At 33.7% G+C, this 22,044-nt stretch overlaps 2 protein-coding genes across 2 annotated transcripts; both read left to right on the forward strand.

Moving 5' to 3' along the window:
- Nucleotides 1-9,337: 9,337 nt before the first annotated feature.
- On the forward strand, nucleotides 9,338-10,063 carry LOC141680569 (uncharacterized). Its single transcript, XM_074486759.1, has one exon. It carries the CDS (start codon nucleotides 9,338-9,340, stop codon nucleotides 10,061-10,063), a length of 726 nt encoding a protein of 241 aa, XP_074342860.1.
- A 488-nt stretch (nucleotides 10,064-10,551) lies between these two features.
- Nucleotides 10,552-11,771, forward strand: LOC141680570 (uncharacterized). The gene is made up of 2 exons (XM_074486760.1): nucleotides 10,552-11,151; nucleotides 11,268-11,771. Exons 1-2 carry the CDS (start codon nucleotides 10,552-10,554, stop codon nucleotides 11,769-11,771), a joined length of 1,104 nt encoding a protein of 367 aa, XP_074342861.1.
- The last annotated feature ends 10,273 nt before the right edge of the window (nucleotides 11,772-22,044 follow it).

The raw sequence follows: 22,044 nt of genomic DNA on the forward strand, positions 1-22,044 counted from the left end.
CAACAAATCTTTTGCCAACACCTGTTACTGATGCTATTCAAACTCCGGAATTATCTAAGTCACCTTCTCTGCATCTAGACACTGATGATCAGACTTTAGGTGAGCATCAGGATATGGCTGTTGATCAGAACTTAGCATCAGATCAGCAATTAGAGGATGCTGACGCCTCCATTGCTACTCACACTGCTATTATATCAGATGATATTGCTTCTATAAGTTCTGATGCTGCACATGCTGGAGATACTGGTGATGCTGCTCCAACTGCAAATACTGATGCAGCAGGTCCTTCAGGACACATTCATCTTTCTAAGTCTGAACTAGTAAAGAAGTTTGCTACAGAGGAACCACCAGTGCCTTGGAGTGAAACTCCTGCAGGACAGGAGTGGACTAAGGAATGGAACTCAGTCTCATGTATTCCATCTGCGTTACATCTTACTGAGCACTTGACTAAAGCTGATGAAATGTTAAATTCTGATGATTTCAAAACTCAGCTTCGTGTCACTGCATTGAGTACTAAACATCTACAAGGTCTTCATTCAACTACTCATGCAGAAATACACAAGATTCAGGAGAACTTTATCAAACAAGAACAAGTTTGGAAACTTGATAAGAAAAAGTTCTTTCAATCATCTATGGACAGGATTGCTTATATTGAGAAGACTCAAGATCGTCAACAAGCACAGATTGATAAAATTCTGCAAAATCAATCTTCTCAGCAATCACAACTGACTGAAATCCAATCTTCAGTGGAATTGCTTATCTCTCTTCTACTTCCTGCTGATGCCAAAAAGGGGGAGAAAGTGATTAAGTCCAAATGCAAGGATGACAAGACACTGCAAGGAAAGGATGATGAAAAAGATGACCAAGGAAACTCTGGAATGGGTGGAGGTCATAGTCAAGGTAAAAGATTCTCATCAAGAAATGCTGAAATTGCAAGTCACAGGATAAGTTCTGATACTGGGAAGAGAATAAGTTCTGATACTGGTAAAAGAATAAATTCTGATGAACTTCTAGATCTTGATGAAGAAATGTCAAGACAGTTATTTCTTCAAGAAAATCCAGGAATGGACTTGGAAAGTTTAAAGGAAGAAGAAGCTAGACTTAAATCAAAGAAAGCCACATCTAAATCTGAAGCTTCTGGTAAAAAGTCACTTCCAAAACTGAAAGGTATTGTGATTAAAGAAAAGGCACAAACTGAAGCAACATTTGCTAAATCACAACCAAAGATAGATCCAAGATCCCAGGGTAAAGAAAAGGTTGGTGAACCTGTTAAAGTTTATGTACCTCCTGTTGATGAAGAAATTACTGATAAAGAAGATAATCTTGCTCTGACTTCAAGAAAAGTTCTTAAAACAACCTCTGACACAGCTCAAGTTGTTCAGAGTCAAGAAATTAAAAGTTCTGATATTCAAAAGAAGCAAGTAACCTCTGACACAGCTCAAGTTAACTTGATATCAGAAGGAAGATCAAAAACACTCCTACCAGGATTCACTAAAGCAAAACAAACTCAACCTTTGAAGACTACTGCAAGTCATTTTGAAGCTAGAGTAGTTACTGGAAAGGAAGCAAGAGATAAAACTGGATTGGGAAGTGCTGATGAAAGAAGAGTACACAACACTACCAATGATCCAACTTCCTTGAGTGAACCAGGAATTGGAGCAACTCCTGAAAGATTGAATCAATTGGAATCTGTACAAATGGTTTACCATACCTACTTGAAGGAACACATCTTGTTGTATTTCATGACAGATGGTAGGGTTTATCATATAAGACAAAATGCCATTCCATTGAAGTATTTTGAAGAATTGGAGCATGTATTATCCTTACTTCAAGTGGATGACAGATTGACAGGGACTGCTGTAAACTATTTGAAAGAACAGATTCAGAGACAGAAAAGACTTTATTCTGTTAAGTCTGACAGCATATATGTTCCAAAGTACAGAAATCACAATGGTGATATTATTGATATGAAGCCTAATACTGCACAGATCAGAACATATCTTGGTATTAAGGGGCTTGAATTCAATCTAGAGTCTGACAAAGCCTATGTCATAAGACTAGATTAGGAGTTGAGAAAAGCAAAGATTAATGATCTCAGAGCCGCAATATTTCAAACTGGTGAAGATACTGCAGAGCTTAAAGATGTCAAACGGAGAATGATTGATGAACTCAGATATGCTGAGAAATGTTTGTTGAAGAATTATCTCAGAACAACTCCTGACATCAGAGAGATCAGAAAATGATGAAGCCAAGTCGAAGATCTACAACTGCTTAAATTCTGATGTGTATACAGACTAAAGTTGTTATCAGAAGTTGAATTGGTAAAAGCTTTAAGGACTGTAAGTTGTAGTTATCTTGTCTAATTCTCATGCATTTGTACTTAATGTTTTTGACATCATCAAATATCTGTTAAACTTGTATATTTTGCTAATTTACAAGTTGGGGGAGATTGTTAGATATATTTGATAATGTCATGGCTAATATGTTTTATGTTTAGATTTCAGATCTTATTTGAACAGGACAAATCAGTACTTAACTGATCAGTACTTATACTGGACGTCAGGACTTAAGGGATATCAGTACTTATGTTATCAGGAGATAAGCATCAGGAGATAGATATCAGAACTTAAGTGCTGAAGGACGATCAGATAAGGATAGTAGCTGATTAAAGTTAAGAAGATCAAGATAAACATAAGAAGAGATATGCATGAAGAAGGAATTCCATAAAGAATGGAATACTTGGAAGAAAAGATATCTGATTGATATATATTAGGAAGCAGAATTATATTCCATATCAATTAGCGATTATCTTGTAACTGTGTAATATATAAACACAGACATAGGGTTTACACTATAAGTGTTATCATTATCGAGAATATTATTTACTGTAACCCTAGCAGCTCTCGTGATATTTTGTTCATCACTGAGAGATAACAGTTCCAGATTGTAACAGAGTTTATTGTTTCAATAAAGTTTGTTTTTTGTTACATAAGTTCTTGAATTTTGATTTGATTGTAATAAACACTGTATTCACCCCCTCTACAGTGAAAGTGTGACCTAACATAATCCACTCCAAGTGCAAATGATGGAACGAATGTAAGATCTTTCTTCTCACTCTCAGATAACTCGATGTTTGGTATGATCCCCTGTTCCAAATATAATATATCTATAATATCCATTCGACTTAGAGGATCTCGATCCAAATTAACTACACCATCACTCTCAGAAAACTCGATGTTTGGAGTGCACACCTCTTTATCAGTTGTTACTTCTACCCCTTGTGTTCTTTCATCACTAAAACTTGTAGTTACATTCTTTGTAGCAACTTCTACATTTGGATTGCAAGGTTCTTCACCATTTTTTGCTTCTTCCTATTTATCCTCCACATTTACACTTGCAGATCCACTTTTTCTAGCAACTTCAACATTTGTTTTATCAAAAATTTCATTGAACACATCTTTAACAACTCTGAGTTCCATATTATCTGGATATTTTTCCATAGCACTCAAAATATCCTTCTCAAATTGAATTTTTCAATTAATAATATTTGTTGCTCTGTCACGCAACAAATCCACATAATCCTGACAATGAACATTGTATTAAAAATGGACATTCAATAAGTTTTCTTATATATGTTACAAATATCAATAAACATTACTAACATAATCAATAAATTAATAAATTACAGTTTAATGATTAGTGAAATGTACTTCTGTGACCAGCTACTACTTGTAGTTAGCTTATTGGTTGAATTTTACACGGTTTTTAACTTAGTTAAAATATTGGTTGAATGAACATGATTTAGTATTATAAATCATACACAGTTAATGAAGATAAAGTCATCTTGAAACACTTGATTACAATTTCAATATTCTATCGTGTATTAATCTATAGTAAGGTTATTAATCTATTCTGATTTATACGTGTGTAGCTGTCGTTGAAAAAGAATTCATGGCAAAAGACGTGGCGTTCAAGAACACAACTGAAGCAGAAAAGCACCAGATTACAGACCAGGGTTCTAGAGCACAAATTACAGATAGTCAAGTTAAATTACTAATCAAGAAGTGTATGTGAATAATCTACAATATTACCTGCTCTGCCATGTCACTAATATTGTCTTCTGATTTGTCATCTTCTTCATTTACAATCGATATAGACTCAATGCACTCCTGACCATCTTTTCTGTGTTCACCCATTTCATCAGTATTGCAATTCTGTTGCATAAAAATATAAAATACAATTAGTTCATTGATATGTAATAATTTAATCAGATAGAGATATAGTTTTTGATGTTTTCTTACTTTAAATTTTTGCATATTTCACACTAGTTAATTGTTTTTAATATCATACTTCTGATTTTAACTTAGCTTGTGGCCAATCATTCCATCCGTCATCAACATGTTCTTGATTAGGGAAATTATCATCATCAAGAGAAGTATATTGATCCCAAGTCTTCTGTAAACAAAATAAGTAAGTCTAAAAATTTATTTTACAAAACTGTGAGAAAAATCTTTAAATTATCCATGAACTATGTTACCTTTTTTGACATTTCAGTAATATTCTCTTCATTTGGCCATGATCTGTCATTATTGTCGATATCATTTGTTACTTTCTGTTGTGCCGATTTCCCATCATCATTCAACTCTTTATCATCTGTCTCTCCTTCACTCATATTGCCATTCAATAATTTCTTCTATATAGATAAACAGAATACATTGTAAATATAACGACTAACTGCACTATATATATTAATATTGTACGATATGCAACAAATGAACTTATAAATTATGTTTTACCCTCTCCGGAGTTGGACTTTTTTGTGATTGTGATTGTGAAAAGTACTACTTTAGCGTAGATAGAATTCTTCCTTTCCCAAACTCTCCATTATAAACCTCCATTGCTTGCCTTTCTTTCAGTTTTTCCTCTGTCCATCCTTTAAAAGTGGGAAATTTTCTCTCAACTAGCTGAACAACCCTGTGCTTCACTCGGTCAACATAGAACAACTATTAATCATAAATAAAATAAATTTTATTAGTGAAGATTAATAGTAATATTTATCAGTAAGTAATTATTTTAACGGAACAAAAGAATTATCTTACAGTAAGAAATATTTGTGAGCCTCTGAAAATGTTGAAGATGTATTATTCCAACTGTCTTTTGCCAGTACTAGATATTGAATCAGAAAAGCAGCCCAGTTGTATGAAACACAACTATCCAAGCCATCAAATTTTACTAATTGTTTATCAACGTACGAATGAGTAGTTGTTCCTATGAGAACGTTTGATAGAACAACTAAAAAATTGATTTTAAACATCTCTGTCACATTCCTTTCTTCTCTAATCTTCTCAACAACTCGAGCTGCTGTTATTTGCTCATTTGGAAACTGAGATAGCCATTCTTTCATTCTTCTGGAAGTTTCTTCATTTGTTACTGGTTCAACTTTTTTACCTCCATGAGGTAGTCCAAGTACATAGAATATATCCTCTTCAGTTATCTCAATATTTCCTTTCTCAATTTCTATCATCACACTCTTATGGTCAAATGCTTGAACTACTTTTGAACTTAATTTTGATGGTATCATCTCCAAATCAAAATCAAGCAATGCACCAAATCCAGACTTTTCCACCCATTTTTTTCTGATCATCGGACAGATGAAACACTACTTCGCTAAAAAGTCTTGGAGAGTTTCTAATTACAGCTTTTTTCTGATTGTCATTTTCCTAATAGAATTCAATAATCACAACATTAATATTGCTAGCTAAAAAGTAATGTCTAGTCTCTTAACTATAAATATGATAATTATACAGTGTTCTTTTTGTGATTTTTTGTTATTAAATACTGATCTACGACAACTAAAATACATATAATACAATTTAATACCTGATCATCCATATTTGATTTTCTTTTGTAGGTTTTTCTCTTTTTTTTTGGTTCTTGATCTTTATTCATCATTAATCTCTGAAAAACAGGAAAATATACATATATATAAAAAGATTGTCAGTTATTCAGTTATTGATTAGTACAATATATGAACCAACCAAAAATAAAAATGAATCAGTAAATATACTGATTGTATAGTTAACACTAATTAGTAATTATTTATTATTATAAATACCTTTCGACATAATTTTATTTTTTTTATCTTCTCCTGTGCTCCTTCTTCATCACCTGTTGTTTGTTCAGTAGTATCTTCATCTCTATTTTTATCCACAGATTTGTCTTCAACCTGTTATATTAATGGCACAAAACATTTTTTTGGTTTAAAATATTGTTTGGGAACAAGGCATGCATAAAATGGTCAATTAGACTTTAGCTATATATATGAACCTTGCTGGAATCTTATGAATGAGTGTTAGGAAGAATATATAACATTCTTCATTCAGATGAGGCAAGTCTGGAATGTAGGTACATGTGTTCTCTATATACAAACTAGGCTAAACAAGTTCACCAAATCATACAAAAATTTTGTATCTGTCTAATTCGAGACATATACAATCTTTCATGCTCAGCTAATAATCTGTCATCACTACTCACAAGTTAAATCCCCTGTACTACACTCACAACCATTGAAAAAAAGGTAGGATATTCTTGGCCTATATGTGTTTGTAGGAAGTATACTTCCATTCTGTTTTTGAATTCATTATTGAAAGTTCTAATTAGCTTTTCTGATCACCACCATCTTAACTTTGAAGACTAGAATTGTGTTAAATCACAAATATGGCATATATTTCTATACCACACACACACGGGTAGAATTTGAGTTTCTTTTGAATGAGTTCAGAAGATGGTGCGAAAAAATTATGTTAAAATCATGCGAGTTACCCAAAAATCATTCCCCTGTTTCTAGTTCTAAATAGGGTTGGCCTTGAAGTTTACATCATTCAAGTCAAAATCAGTTTACGAGACCCTAAGTAATATACAAGCTGCAGTTTTCATATAACTAGTATTTAAAAAGAACTCAGAAAATCACTAAAAAATTGATTATTTTCACGCGTTTACAGAAAAATACCTCACGAAAAGACTTAGTTGAGGTCTTTTAGCTCTTGCTTTCTTCCATTTAACTGGTGGCATTGTAATATTTTCTTCCATAGAAGAATCCTTGTCTCTCCTTTTATTGTTATGTTGATTCTCTGCACATATTAAATTAATGATTAAATCCTTTTATTAAAAAAACACTAGATTCAAGTTATTAATTTAAAATTCTATATACCTTTGGGTACTTCTTTCTTTATATCTTCATCTGTGCTTTCAGAGTCTGTATAAGCAACCAACTCAACAACTTTTCCTTTTAATGGCGATCTTAATTTTTGAATGTGTGGACTTCTGCGTGCTTCCATCTTTTTCCTGCAAAAAATGTCGTTACATATTATCATACAGGAATTAAACATATCTCAAAACATTGGTAACTGGAATCATATTTCATTTTATTGATTTTTTAAATAAACAAGCTTCAGATCTAAGACACATAGTTTTTTAATAGAAACATCTAATACAGCTCTTAGAAAAATATAAAAATGCACTATAAACGCATTCCACTAAAACATTTAGTCATAAAAACCGAAATTAATTGAATGTAAAGTAAAGTTCAAATAACACTATCCAACTAATTCTGTTCATTGTTCATAGATATCTCCCAGGCATCCATACACAAACTCACAAAAGAATTAGTATAAACTCGAATTCTATTCTAACTAAAAAGCTCAACTCAACTTTTAATCCGGGCGTCCAAGCAAAATTCAGTCAATCCAAGCTCAAATTATCAATCTGAGTCTATTCCATTCCTTAAACAACCCTAATTTCTAATAAATATCTCAACAAGTAATGCATTCACCGTTTCAAAGTATATCTTGAAAATCAGTATAATCAGTATAATACAAACATTCAAACACATTAATCTAAGAAACAATATGAACCAAATCAGTAAAATACACAACACTTTTTGTTCACATAATCAAATCAGTAAGAGCATAAAAATTTGAATCACAAATTTTGAATACGTACTCTATTAGCAGTTAAATTAGTCTTAGATCAGTGATTAAATACTAATTAACATCTGTTTCAACTATACAATAACAACATCACTTTATAGTTTAATGACAAAAATTAATTAAAAAACCACAACAATAAAAAAAACACATATTGAGTAATAATCAACTAATAAATGTGATAATCGATTGATGTTTACTGTCGATAAATTTTGCACATAGAAACATCTGATATTTTCAAACTATATCTTAAAAATAGGTAAAATCAATAAAACTCAAACATGCAAACAGATTAATCTAAGAAACATTATAAACCTAAACTGTAAAATACAGAACACTTTCTGTTCACATAAATACTGATTTTAGACACAAATTAGAAACACAGAGTTTCAAAACATACTCTATTATTAGTTAGATCAGTGATTAAATACTGATTAATATCTATTTCAACAAAACACAACATCAATTAGGAAGAGTATTAATCAGCAAGTGCATAAAATTTTAGAAACACAAATTAGGAAGAGTATTAATCAGTAAAACGTACTCTATTTGTAGTTAGATCAGTGATTAAATACTGATTAACATCTTTTCAACAACACAAAACATCATCAATCAATATTTTCATGACAAAAATTAATTAAAACCTACGGAAATCACAAAAAAAACATGCATCTATGAATACAACTTTATATCAACCAATACAACATATATCAACTAATAATCTACTAATGCAAGTGATAATCGATTGATGTTTACCGTTGATTAGTTTTTACTGATTTTTTGAAGAATAAGCTTCAGATCTACAAATTTCGAGCGATTTGTTTGATATTTGAACAGCTTCCTTCAAATTCGTACTGCTAATCTCTGTATAAAGTGATGAATATGAATTTTTTGTTTGATTTTATACTGTTTGTAGCGGTTGAATTGATAATAAATGACTTTTAAGTCTGTAACTGTTTTGTATGTATCGTGTGTGTATATGCGCCAAATATAATTTTGAATAATGGGTAACTACTTTTATTTTGGGCTGGTCTGGATGGTCTTATTTTTGGGCCAAGTTTGGGTTGGGCTGGGGTTTTTAGTTTTTAATTTTAATTTGGTTTGTAGCTGAGTAGGACTATATATATATATAAGATCCTATTTATTATTAAAAACCTAGCAATTAACCATGTGATACATAACCGTAGTTATTTCTTTCACCTGAAATTTCCCAATTAAGAAGCTCAAATCACCGTTTTGTTCGTTTCTCAAAATTCCATGTCATATAAGTCTTGTCATCTGACATGGTCTGATTCGTCTTAGTCTTTTGTCATTTTAGTCTTCTTCTTTCGTTTTTTTCATCAATCATTATCATGGATCTGGTACAAAGTATGAACGTTATTTCTTTGGAGGATGAGGAAGAAGGGGGGCTTCAGATAGAGGAACCAACAGGAGATGTGATTGGTTTGCATGTTCAAGGTTTTGATCCAAAACTGTGTGTGGTCGGCAGATTCATATCAGAAGGGAAGGTGGATTTCATGGCAATGCAACATACCATGGCTGCCTTATGGAAACCTGGAAGGGGTGTTTATATGAAGGAGTTGGATTTGAATCTATATTTGTTTCAGTTCTATCACGAGATAGACGTTAAGAGGGTAATGGAGGGTTGTCCGTGGTCTTTCAACAGATGTGCTTTGGTTATGGCTCGTCTAAAGGAAGGCGAGAACCCAAGAAACGTTGCTCTAAATAGGATGGAATTATGGGTACAAGTTCATGATTTGAAATTAGGCTTCATGTCAGAGAAAATTTTAAGTGGTATTGGGAACTATGTTGGCAAGTTCGTTGAAGTTTGTTCCAATAATTTTAATGGAGTATGGCGGGACTACATGAGAATACGAGTATCCATTGATCTTCGTGTGCCGCTGAAACGTCGAATGAAACTTAAAATGGCAGGGGATGAGTGGTTTTGGGTAAATTTCAAATATGAAAACATCCCAACATTCTGCTTCATTTGCGGCATTATTGGCCACTTTGAAAAATTCTGTAGCAAGCTGTTTGAAATGCCGGAGAACGACATTGTCAAGCCTTACGGTCCTTGAATGAGAGCCCCATTTCGGAATTAAGTCAAGCCCATAGGTGCCAAATGGCTTCGAAATGGCATGGATGTTGGAGGTTCGAGCTCTGGGATGGATTTGCATGGAGTTACTAGTGGGAAAGACGAAGCCAATCACGATCCACAAAAATCTCCTATAATTGCGGAGACAGGTAGACAGGGAGAGATTGGTGGGATATCAAGTCTTCAAAATGTTATCTCAAGAGCGGGGAATGAGATTGGAAACAAAATCGTAACAGACTCTCAAGTAATTAGGGAGCAACTAAAAAAAAGGGATATTTCTGTTATTGAAACGAAGAAAAGAAGGACGGATAATGAGCTGGATGTTGGCAATGATTTGGACCGAAATAAAGACATTATCATGGAATCTGAGGATGATATTCTCTCTGTAATAAATGAGAAAACAACTGATAATAACAATAGTTCAAAAAACGGATTTATGGCGGGTACTCATGGGAGTGCTCGCCTATCATTATGAGTATTCTGGGATGGAATTGCCATGGGCTTGGGACCCCGTGGGCTTTCCAATTCCTAAAGGAGATTGTTCTCCAAAAGAAACCCGATCTTGTCTTTATAAGTGAAATATTATGCAAGCAAGTAACAGTAGAGAAGTTCATTCAATCAGTCGATTTTGAAGGAAGTATAGTTGTAGAATCTCAGGGGCACAACGGAGGAATTGCTTTAATTTGGAGGAATCGGAATGAGGTAACTTTGCAAACGTATAACAAAAATCACATAGATGTGAAAGTCAGGAATAAAGATGATGTTGAGTTCAGAGTTACAGGACTCTACGGAGAGCCGGATAGAAGAAAGAGAGATGAGACTTGGAGCCTAATCCGTATGTTATCAAGTTATAATACATTGCCTTGGTGTCTAATAGGCGATATGAACAATGTATTGTCCCAGGCTGATAAGCAAGGGGGTAGACCGTACCCACAACATTTGATCCAGGGCTTTAGAGACGTTGTTGAAGACTGTAATTTGACAGACATGGATTTGATTAGTTACCCCTTTACTTGGGAAAGGGCATCGGGAACAGCAGATCATGTTGAAGTAAGACTTGACCGTGCATTGGTATCTATCGATTTCATGCATAAGTTTCCAGAAGCCAAGTTGATCAACCTAGAAATATCAACTTCGGATCATTGTCATATTCTTCTTCAACTACATAATGCCAAAGTTGACTTCAGGTAAAGCGTTTCAGGTTTGAAAATGCCTGGTTGAGGGAGCCCATGTGCCAGAAAATAGTGGAGGAAGTTTGGAGTAGTGGCATGAGCAGATCTTTCTACGAAAAGCTTGAGGAATGCTCAAAAATTCTCTCGAGTTGGGGCAAAGATATAACAGGAAGCTTCAAGAACAGAATCCACCAATGTAAGCGAGCAATTAAATTTTTAAAAGGAAGGCGAGATGATCTTTCATTGGCAACTCTTAAGAAGGAACAGAAACAGCTTTCAGAGATCTATGCACAACAAGAAGTTTTTTGGCGTCAGAGGTCAAAACAGTTGTGGCTCAGGGAAGGTGATCGAAACAGCAAATTTTTTTATGCCTCTACGAAGAACATGAGAGCTCTCAATCACATTCGAAGTTTGAAAAACAACGATGGTAATGAAGTTCAATGGAATAATGGTTTGGAGGAAGTCATAACTGGGTATTTCTCAAATTTGTTTCAAGCTTCTAGCACGGAATGGACATAAGTGATTCAATGCATCGATAGTAAAATCACTGCTGCTCAGAACGACATGTTATTGCGTCCTATAGAAGAGATTGAGGTTAAACAAGCCTTATTCCACATGCACCCAGACAAAAGTCCAGGGCCAGATGGTATGACCCCAGGATTTTATCAAAAATTCTGGAACATCCTCAGTGTAGACGTGGTTAAAGTAGTCAAGCAGTTTTTTGACACTGGTACTATTGACAAGAATCTTATAGCGACTAATATTGCCTTAATCCCTAAGAAGAGAAATCCACAGTCTATGACGGAGCTTCGTACAATCTCTCTTTGCAATGTAATCTACAAAGTCATCTTTAAGGTATTAGCAAATCGCCTTAAAGAAATCATTGATGCAATTATCTCTGACACTCAAAGTGCTTTCATTCCGGGTAGGCTAATCTCTGATAATGTCATGATTGCACATGAGCTAATGCATTTTATGAAAAGAAAGACAACAGGAAAACAGGGATGGATGGCGCTTAAGATTAATATGAGCAAAGCTTACGATCGTGTTGAATGGGGCTTTTTGGCAGCAGTTCTAACAAAATTGGGCTTCAATCATAAATTGGTGAACATGTATATGGCTTGCATCTCTTCGATAACATATCAAGTTGCTCATGCTGGTAAAACTTTTGGTTCCATTACACCTTCTCGTGGTATCAGGCAAGGTGACCCCCTCTCTTCATATTTATTCCTGATTTGTATCGAAGGCCTTGCATCTCTTATTCATAATTATGAGAGGAGAGGCTTGCTGCAGGGTATTAAAGTTGCTCGCTCAGTCCCACCCATCTCGCACATGTTTTTTGCGGATGACTGTTACATTTTTTGTAAGGCAGATGTTGATTGTGCAAGTCATGTTCAGGAAATGCTCCGGCTGTTTGAACACGCCTCGGGACAACAAATCAATGTTGATAAATCCTCAGTTATATTCAGTAGAAATGTTAGCAACGCCCTCAAAGAAAGCTTGTGCCAGCATCTAGGTTTTATGGAAGCGGATGCGAATAGCTTGTACTTGGGACTCCCAAGTTTTCTTCACAGGAAAAAAACTGCAGCTTTTGGCTATATAAAGGAGAAGATGCAACAGAAGCTGCAAGGTTGGGACAAGAAGAAATTATCTCGTGGAGGCAAAGAGATCCTGATCAAGTCTACTGCTCAAAGTCTCCCTAATTACACTATGAGTGTTTTTCTCCTCCCTCTTGACATTTGTAAGGAGGTAGAACGTTCTATGTACAAGTTTTGGTGGAACACGAACCCGTTAAAAGCAAAACTTATCCATTGGATGTCATGGGAACGAATGAGTACAAGAAAGAATGAAGGTGGGATGGGTTTTCGGAGTGTTCGAGATTTCAATGTTGCACTGCTGGGAAAGCAAGTTTGGAGATTATTGGTTCATCCTGAAAAACTTATGTCAAGAGTTTTCAAGGCCAGGTATTATCCCTCAGAATCCATCTTAACAACAAAGATTGGGAATAATCCCAGCTACATTTGGAGAAGTGTGTTAGCAGCTCAAAATTTGGTTAAACAAGGAGTTTCATGCCGTGTTGGAGATGGTCACTCAATCTTCGTAAAGGATACCCCCTGGTTACCAGATGCTCGTGACCCATAAGTACACACTAATTCTGAATTTTTGGTTAGTCAAACAGTCTTCACTCTTATGATCACTGGCACTAAGCAATGGGACACGGATCTCATTCATGATATTTTCGACGACAGAGATGCAAATCTCATTCTGTCTATTCCCCTGGGAGATGATAGTGAAGATAACTGGTTCTGGAGACATGATAAATTGGGGAGATATTCAGTAAAAAGTGCCTACATCACCCTTCACTCTGAAAGGAGGCGAACTTCAGATGACAACTCGGGTTTTTGGAGGAAGTTATGGAACCTCAAAATTCCACCAAAAGTAAAGAATTTCCTTTGGCGTTCAGTAAATAATTGTTTACCCACCAAGGACCTATTACGTATCAAGCAAGTTCGTGTTGATGGTATGTGCCCGGTTTGTAACGAAGATATGGAGTCTATCCTGCATGTTTTAGTAGTTTGTCTTTTCGCAGCTAACTGCAGGTCCATAGCAGCTCTTCCCGCGATAACAGATGACTTTCATTCATTTGGGGACTGGCTCCAGTTACTATTTGATCAGAGCAATCCTAAATCAATCACAGCCTCGGTAATGCTTTGTTGGATGTTGTGGAAAAACCGTAATGACCTGGTTTGGTCTCAAAAATGTTTAGCAGCTTCAGAGTTAGTTCAGTCAGCATTGTCCGTACTTAACCAATGGCAATTCGTCCAGGATAAAACTTTTGATAACTCTATGGGATATATCTTTCCTGAAGACGGTCGAGTGACCTGGCAAGCTCCAACGTGTAACAGGGTTAAGATCAATACTGACGATGCACTCTTTAGTAACATAAACAGATACAGTCATGCTCAAGTCGTTCGGGACCATAATGGAGAGTTGGTCGAGGCAATGTCAAGATGTTATCAAGGCACGGTCAGTCCAGAAGTAGCTGAAGCAATGGGGATACGCGAAGCTTTAAGTTGGGTAAAGCAGAAGCAGAAGCAATACGTGATAGTTGAGACGGATTGTCTGGTGCTAGTTCAGTGGATTCGAAGCTCATATGCCACATTCTCTTATGTGGGTAGACTAGTAGACGATTGCAGGCAGCTTTTATCGGATTTACAGACAAAAAACGTGATGTTAAGATTTGTTAAACGATCTGCGAATAGCGTAGCTCATTATCTAGCGAGTTATAGCTTTTCTTTAGCTGATCGTAAGTCAGATAAGGAAAATGTCCACCCGGAATTACTTTCCATTTTGTGTAATGATTTGAAGTAATAAAAGTTTCTCCTTTTTTTGGCAAAAAAAAAAAACCATGTGATACGTAAGTATTTTGAGACCATTTCATAATACATTTGGCCTGCCTAGCATTTTTCACGTAGGAAATATGTTCTCTCCCTATTTCATGAGATTTCTGAATATGTAATGCTTCCGCTGACCATTAAAAATTTCTAATTATACATCAAAATTTTACTGGGGTTTGTATGAAACACACAAAATACAAGAATACCAAATAATAAAAACACCGAATTTTAATTATCATTATCTAATGTAACTAAATTTTCAAACTCGTTCGGTTCTATTTCTACAAAATTATACAAAATTTATTTAATAATTTAATATCTATAATTTCACCGGATCCGATTATTTATAACTACAGAATAAAGTAGTAATATTTATTCAACCTTAATTTCATTGACAAATACAAACACAAACTTTATCAACCTTGATTCGTTGGAGAGATAAACCGGTGGCCCTTTCTCTTGGCTATATGGTTCATATTAGCCTCTTTGGGCTTTCAAATTTATTTGTCTAGCCCATCACACAGGAAAATTTATCTATCAATCCTCTGGACTTGTATAGTGGGCTTCTATCTGACTATCTGTAACCTCTCACGAATCAGGATCTCCTGATTTGTTACAAAGAGAGGTCATACACGTTTAACTTTAGATTTTCGTGTCTTAACCGTTGTTCTAAAAATTTCCGATTTTTAAAAAAATCCTCGATTAATCCCCGATTAATTCTTAAAAAATATCCGGCCGATCTATTTTTTTAAATCCTATTAATATTTATAAATTATTTCTGAATTATATATTTCATTATAAATAAGGTAAATATATTAAATATTATTAAAATATTTAAATATATCCGATTTTTGTTCCGATTAATCCCTCCGATTAATCCTCGATTTGCCGATTAATCCCTAATCGGTACCTAAACCGATTAGTAAACCGAATTTTACAACAATGGTCTTACCCAAAAACAATTATTCATAATAGATAAAAAATATTATATTCATTATTAGAATTATACATTAAATGATCAAATGTAATTTTTGGAACGAGAGTTGAATCCAAAACTTGGAATGCCAATGAATTCATTACCAGTCTTGTATGGCAGCTTCTGTATACGCGGTGCATAGATCTGAAATGCTTACCACAAAATTGATTACAAAAAAATTTCGCAAGATAATGTTTTCTATAGTTGTGTACATCTTGCTAATTTATCATTTTTCCAATCACATACGCGTCGATTTGCAAAAGCTAAAAAAGTGGTGAAAATGAAATATAAATTTTGCAATAATCAATGAATGTTCAATAGAAAGCATGGTTTTAGCCTCAAGACAGCCGGTCCTGTACTTTTCTGGGCCAAGTGCAGAATTTTTTTTGGGGGGGCTATATAAAATATGTAACTAAACTTTCTTAGAAAATATTATTTTTAATGAATTTGAAATCTTGAATGTTATGTTACAAGACTCATCCCAAAAGTTTTGAATTTATATCCAATACATTTAGGTTAAAAATTTAAAACACATATATGTATAGAGATATATGAAAATTATATAAAAATTGTGAAGTCTAAACCAGTAAATTATATTACATGTCTAATATACATGAGAAAGATAATATGTGTTAGATAAATCTAAAGCAAGCACATAATAAGAGAATAATTAAATCAATAATAATAAATTAATTAAACAAAAGTTAGTCACATCATCTCTAATCAACTCAAATAAACAATAAAACTTGTGCTATACTTTAAATTTATGGATTTTGTTTGGGTTTTTAAATATATACTTTGCAAAATTAGATTGTAACGTACATATATATATATGATATGATGGGTTATAAATTTCCTTAATTTCGGGTGAGCTAATTGCAGTGAGTTAAGATCATCTATGACAATAATATTATGCTATAATATTCTTGTACAAAAATTAGGATACACTTTGCACTGTTTTAGCTTGAAAGAATGTTAAACACTTACTTATAAATTTATGGAGTAGTGGGCAAAATCCGGGAATAATTTGCAAAAATCTGGTAAATAAATTTGATTCACTTATATATTAGTTTTCTCAAATACCTTAAACTATAAATTTTCATACTGTTTAATCAAAACTGTGGATATATATGAAAGAATACCCAAAATAAACCACTTTTCAGCTTCAAGTGCCCAAAATACCCACCGGCGCGAAAACCACCCAAAATACCCACCGAATACGCATGTGCCAGATGTGTACTCTATTTTTTTAAAAAAATAGAATACACATGATGGTAATACGTATTCAGTGGGTATTTTGGATTATTTTTTCGCCGGTGGGTATTTTGGGCAAATCTCCCCAAATGGTGGATATTTTGGTTTTTTACCCCGGCACAAGTCACACTTTATGTGTGAAAATTGACTTCATATTAATTATAAGAATGTGTATAGTTAGCTGCTGAAATGGGGCATGAGTTCCTCATTTTTTAGCCCGGAATTTTTTAAATAAAATGCTTCTCTAATGTATGGCGGGCATATATAAATTAGAGAAATTATCAAAATATAATTTGTCAAAAGTTTCTTTTCCTGATTTTATTATTTTATAAAAATATATATATAATTACCATGCAGCCAAAATTAATTAGATTAAAAACTAGTTGTATTGAGTTTTTTTATTACATTCGAGGTTATTTTTTATTGTATAGAGTTGCGGAAACCGGTCGAGAGTGATTCTAGTTGCATCGAGTTACAAAAAATCATACATTTGCAAAAAAAATTGAAACACATATATTTTTTAAATAAATATTAAAATAAACGTATTGTTGATTTTTTTTAAAATGGTAGTATTTTTGCAAAAATCTGTTTGAATTTGAGTATTTTTCAAAAATATCCTATAAATTAATCCTTTAAATATCCGAAAATTTGCATAAGTTTTTAATTTTATTGGTAACCAATTATAAATTTTATTTTATTAAGTTGATATTATGTTCCAGAGTTACCGAATACCGAAGCCCTGGACGGAAATTAATGGAGCTCAGTGAGTTTTTTTCTGCTTAATGATAATGACAAATGTTAGAGTACGAGTTTAAATAGAAATGAATGTTTTAAATATTTTTGGGCTTTGAAATTGCACGAGGGCGATGAAATTTACGGTGAAATCTATATATTTGATAATTAAACTGTTAAGACGAATGAGACAATCTCTTTTGTAAATGTGACAGATTCATTAACGAATGAGACATATCATGAAACAGACTTAATTAATTCTGCAGTAAATTACTAGAATATAAAGCAATAATAATTAGAAATGAAAAATAATGTAGAACACCATGAGTTTTCACTTGGTTCGACCCATACTCCTAATCTATAGCCTACATCCAAGTCATCGTACCAGATAGTATAGAGAATGTATTATATCAATTTCAATAAAAAACTTACAATCTTTCTTGATTACAAACAGATAGCCACCGCAAGAACCTTTTCCTCTAGCACACTTGATACCTAGCACTACTGCTACGACCTAGCCTACTAGCGGCCTTTGGCTAGTCCTTTGGAATCAAATCCTTACTACAACACGATACAAGTTGATAAATACACACAATGAATAACAATAAAGATTTACAACTCAAATTATCTTCTTGTTTGACTGGATATTCAAGATATAAAAATAAGAATGGTTTTCAGAATATAATGATAGAAATTAGAACATGAGAGCATTAGTTCTAATCTGAAAACATGAATATTCAAGAGAATGAAATAAGAAGGGTTTTTCAAAGAATAAAGATAGAACGTGAAATAAGCATTAGTTTCAATCTGAAAAAACAAGATGTGTATTTATACACACAAGTCTAACAGGTTTGATTTTCAAAACAAATAAGAGATAAGATTGGATAGTCTGTTTGTTTGAAAATATTTGAATAAGTCTTTGTAAAATAACCCGTTAATTGGTTAAAAAAAAGATAACCTTTAGAAAAGATAAGTTTTGAATATATCAAGATAGAGTTTATTTTTGAGATAAACTTGTTTACCCAGTCAAATAGAAATATAAACAATCCCTATCACTTAAGGCAACTATCTAACTAATCTGCATTCACCTGGACATCTTGAAATAAGTCATCATAAAAAACCTGTAAATCAAAAATCTCCCCCTTTTATGATGATGACAAAGAGCACAAAAGCTCCCCTATCAAAAATACTTTAAGCCCTGTTCAAGATGTTAGTGACAAAATAATAACATATGCAGATTATATCTTTTATGCAACAGATTTAGCAATGAGTATAAAACCAAATGAAATAATCAGAATCAAAAACAATTATTTCTCCCCCTCGACATCATAAAAGGGACAAAAGAATTAATTAGACAAAGAGCGCATACCAAGTTCACTACGCATTACACAAAAATGATACATTTTGTTGCGAGGAACATGAACTTTCAAGCACACATGCAAAAGATTCTTTATCTCTTAGATACCCACATAAATTTGGGTCCTTATTTGTTAGTATCAAGAATCTTATATAAATGTCTATCGGATTTCTTAATCCAAATTTGAACAATATTCACAGGAGTATGAACAAATTTATGTCTAGTAGATGTGTTAGAATAGTGGCCCTTGATACCACATAATCGTGATTCTGAAGTAGTGTGACCAGGTTTGCCACAATCTCGATATTTTTTATACGGCATCTTGTACTTCATTGGAGTCCTCTTGTAATCACTTTGAAAAGCCCTTTTCTTGATTGATTCGCATCATAAACCTTCCTTATCAAGAGAGGATTTTTGTTTTGCAAGTAGAGCATTCAGAGTTCCTTGACCATGAAAACACCGGGCTAGATCATTTTCTAGCTGAGCGACTTTCTGTTTTAGTTCGGGAATCAAAGGGTCAGAAGCACTATCTCTTTTGATAGTTTCTTGTTCAACTGAGACTAACTCTTTCTTCAAAGCCTCAAGACAGACGTCTTTCACTTTAATCTTATTTTTGAGATACTCGTTCTCAATCCTATGTGAGCTTAGAAACCTTCTCGGCTAATGATCTGTTTTCAGCAGCTAAAGTTTCGCCTTTTATAAGATCATCCATTTCACTGAGAACCTCACTCAATGCTTGTTTCAAATAAGCACTCTTTTCTTTTAATTTTCTATTCTGAGCCTGTAATGTTAGTACAGTTTGAGATATATTGAAATGTTTACTATATTGAACATTATGTACCTTGTTGTTGTCACTGGAGTTGTCTTCAAGTCCGGAACGACACAGTTGAGCAACTTCATCATCTGAGTCAAATTCCATGTTAGATTCATCATCACTCCAGGTCATCAATGCTTCTTCTTAGATTTGAGCTTGAAGCAATCCTTCTTAAACTGTCCCTTTTTCCCGCATTTGAAGCATGCATCCTTACTTGAGTTGGTCTTGTTTTCTTTGCTATAATTAGACTTGAAATGCTTCTTGGGAAATTGAGATTTCATAGGATGTTTTGATGCATTCCGTTTAGCGAGAAATTTGTGAAATTTCTTGGTCAGAAGAGCAATTTCCTCATCAGAATCTGCCGTTGATTTATCTGCATCTGCATTAAGAGCTAGAGTCTTTTTCTGAGAAACGTCATCTTCTTCATCATACATGCATAATTGATTCTCGAATTCCTCCAATTCACTGAAGAGTGTAAGAGTATCCACAGTAGAAATAAGAGTCTACAATATGGTGATCTTAGAAGCAAATTTCTTTGGCATAGCCCTGAGAATTTTTCGAATGATTTCAGACTGTGGAATAATTCTTTCGAGAAGAGAGATAGTGTTAGGTAATGAATACAACATAGAGGGGGGGGCTGAATGTGTTTTAGATTATTTTTAAACTTTTTAAATTGTTATGGATGTGGTGAACAAAGTAATCTAACTTGTAGAGATAAAGTGTTTTGATAGAAATATAAAACATGCACATGAACACACTATCTTCAAAACTCACTTAATTTTATATTAAAATCAAGTATGTCTTGCTACAAATTTTTGGGTTCTTTTTAATATAGAAATCAGCTTCTTTCTTGAGAGAGTTACAAGAATTTTAGATCTATTTGTTACGACTAAAACAAAGTATCCAGTGTTTACTTTATAGAACAGTAAACACTGGTTTTACACAGCATGCAATAGCATGTAATAAACCCTACTTTAAGTTAACTAAAACTTTCTATTTCTTGCTTAGTATATCTTTGCAAATCGTGCATGTCTGTGACTTTACTTTGTCAGTTAATCTTGGCATTTGATCTTGTACTCTTCAAGCTGCTTTTTGTAGACTTTTCAAATCAGTAATTGATTTGTTTTTTGATTGATAATCTTGGATCTTTAACTGGTCTGTATTTTATACTTAAGTTTTACATCGAGATCTCCAGTTTAAACTATAGAGAACTGATATCTCGATAATTATAATGACTTATCGAGATCTCTTAATTCTCTACAAGTGTGTTGACTTATCGAAATCTCTGAGTTCTTGAATGTGAACTTGACTTATCGAGATCTCTGAGTTCTCGAATATGAAATTGGCTTGTCGAGGTCTCCGAGTCTTTGCATGTAGAATTAAATTGTCGATATCTCTAATCCTCATATCTTCATTTTGGCTTATCGATATCTCTGAGTTATCTAATGCATAAATGACTTGTCGATATCTTCAACCCTTATATCTTCATTTTGACTTGTCGATATCTCTGAGACTTCTTTATAAGCTGTTTCTTGACTTCTCGATAAGTCATTCTGGAGTTCTCGAATGACTTCTCTATAAGACTTAATCTGGACTTGTAGTTTTCTTGACTTAGAATATTTTTCTCAAAACAGATTTATTCAACTTCAAGCTTCTTCACAATGTCTCCGAGGCATGATCATCATGATCTTCTTCCAGAGTTTATTCTTAGGCTTGAGACTGTTTACATAAAAATACTTCAGTCTAATCTATTCAAATTTTTACAGACTTAAGTGATACAATACAAAGTGCAAACTTAGATTATCATACAACTTACTTAGGGCTGTCAATTTGACTTAGTCTTGTTATAGTACAGGCATTTCTTTGTACAATAATCTCCCCCAATTTGTGAGAAGATTACTTATCACAAATTCATGTCTGGTAACAAGACTAACCCCAAGCTACAATGAACAATTAAACTTTACATACAAATTGACAGAAGTACAACATTTATACATAAAGAATTTCTTGAGTTTGACAGATACATTCATTAGTCAAATTTCTCATCTCCTGTTTCTTTTCTAATGAGGTCCTTTAACTTTACAAGAATCTCCAGTTCCTCTATGATAGGTGTCCCTCTTAGAGCTTCTACAAGTTTGAGTTTATCAGCTAATGGATAACTGTCCAAGAAACCCACCCCAATTCTTGAGAATCTGCCAGCCTTGATGTTTAGAAGTTGTCCATCCTTGGTAACTCTGCTCATCCCCTTTGCCTTGAGATCT

Source organism: Apium graveolens, chromosome 8 (assembly GCF_009905375.1).
Source record: "Apium graveolens cultivar Ventura chromosome 8, ASM990537v1, whole genome shotgun sequence".
NCBI classification, from domain to species: domain Eukaryota; kingdom Viridiplantae; phylum Streptophyta; class Magnoliopsida; order Apiales; family Apiaceae; genus Apium; species Apium graveolens.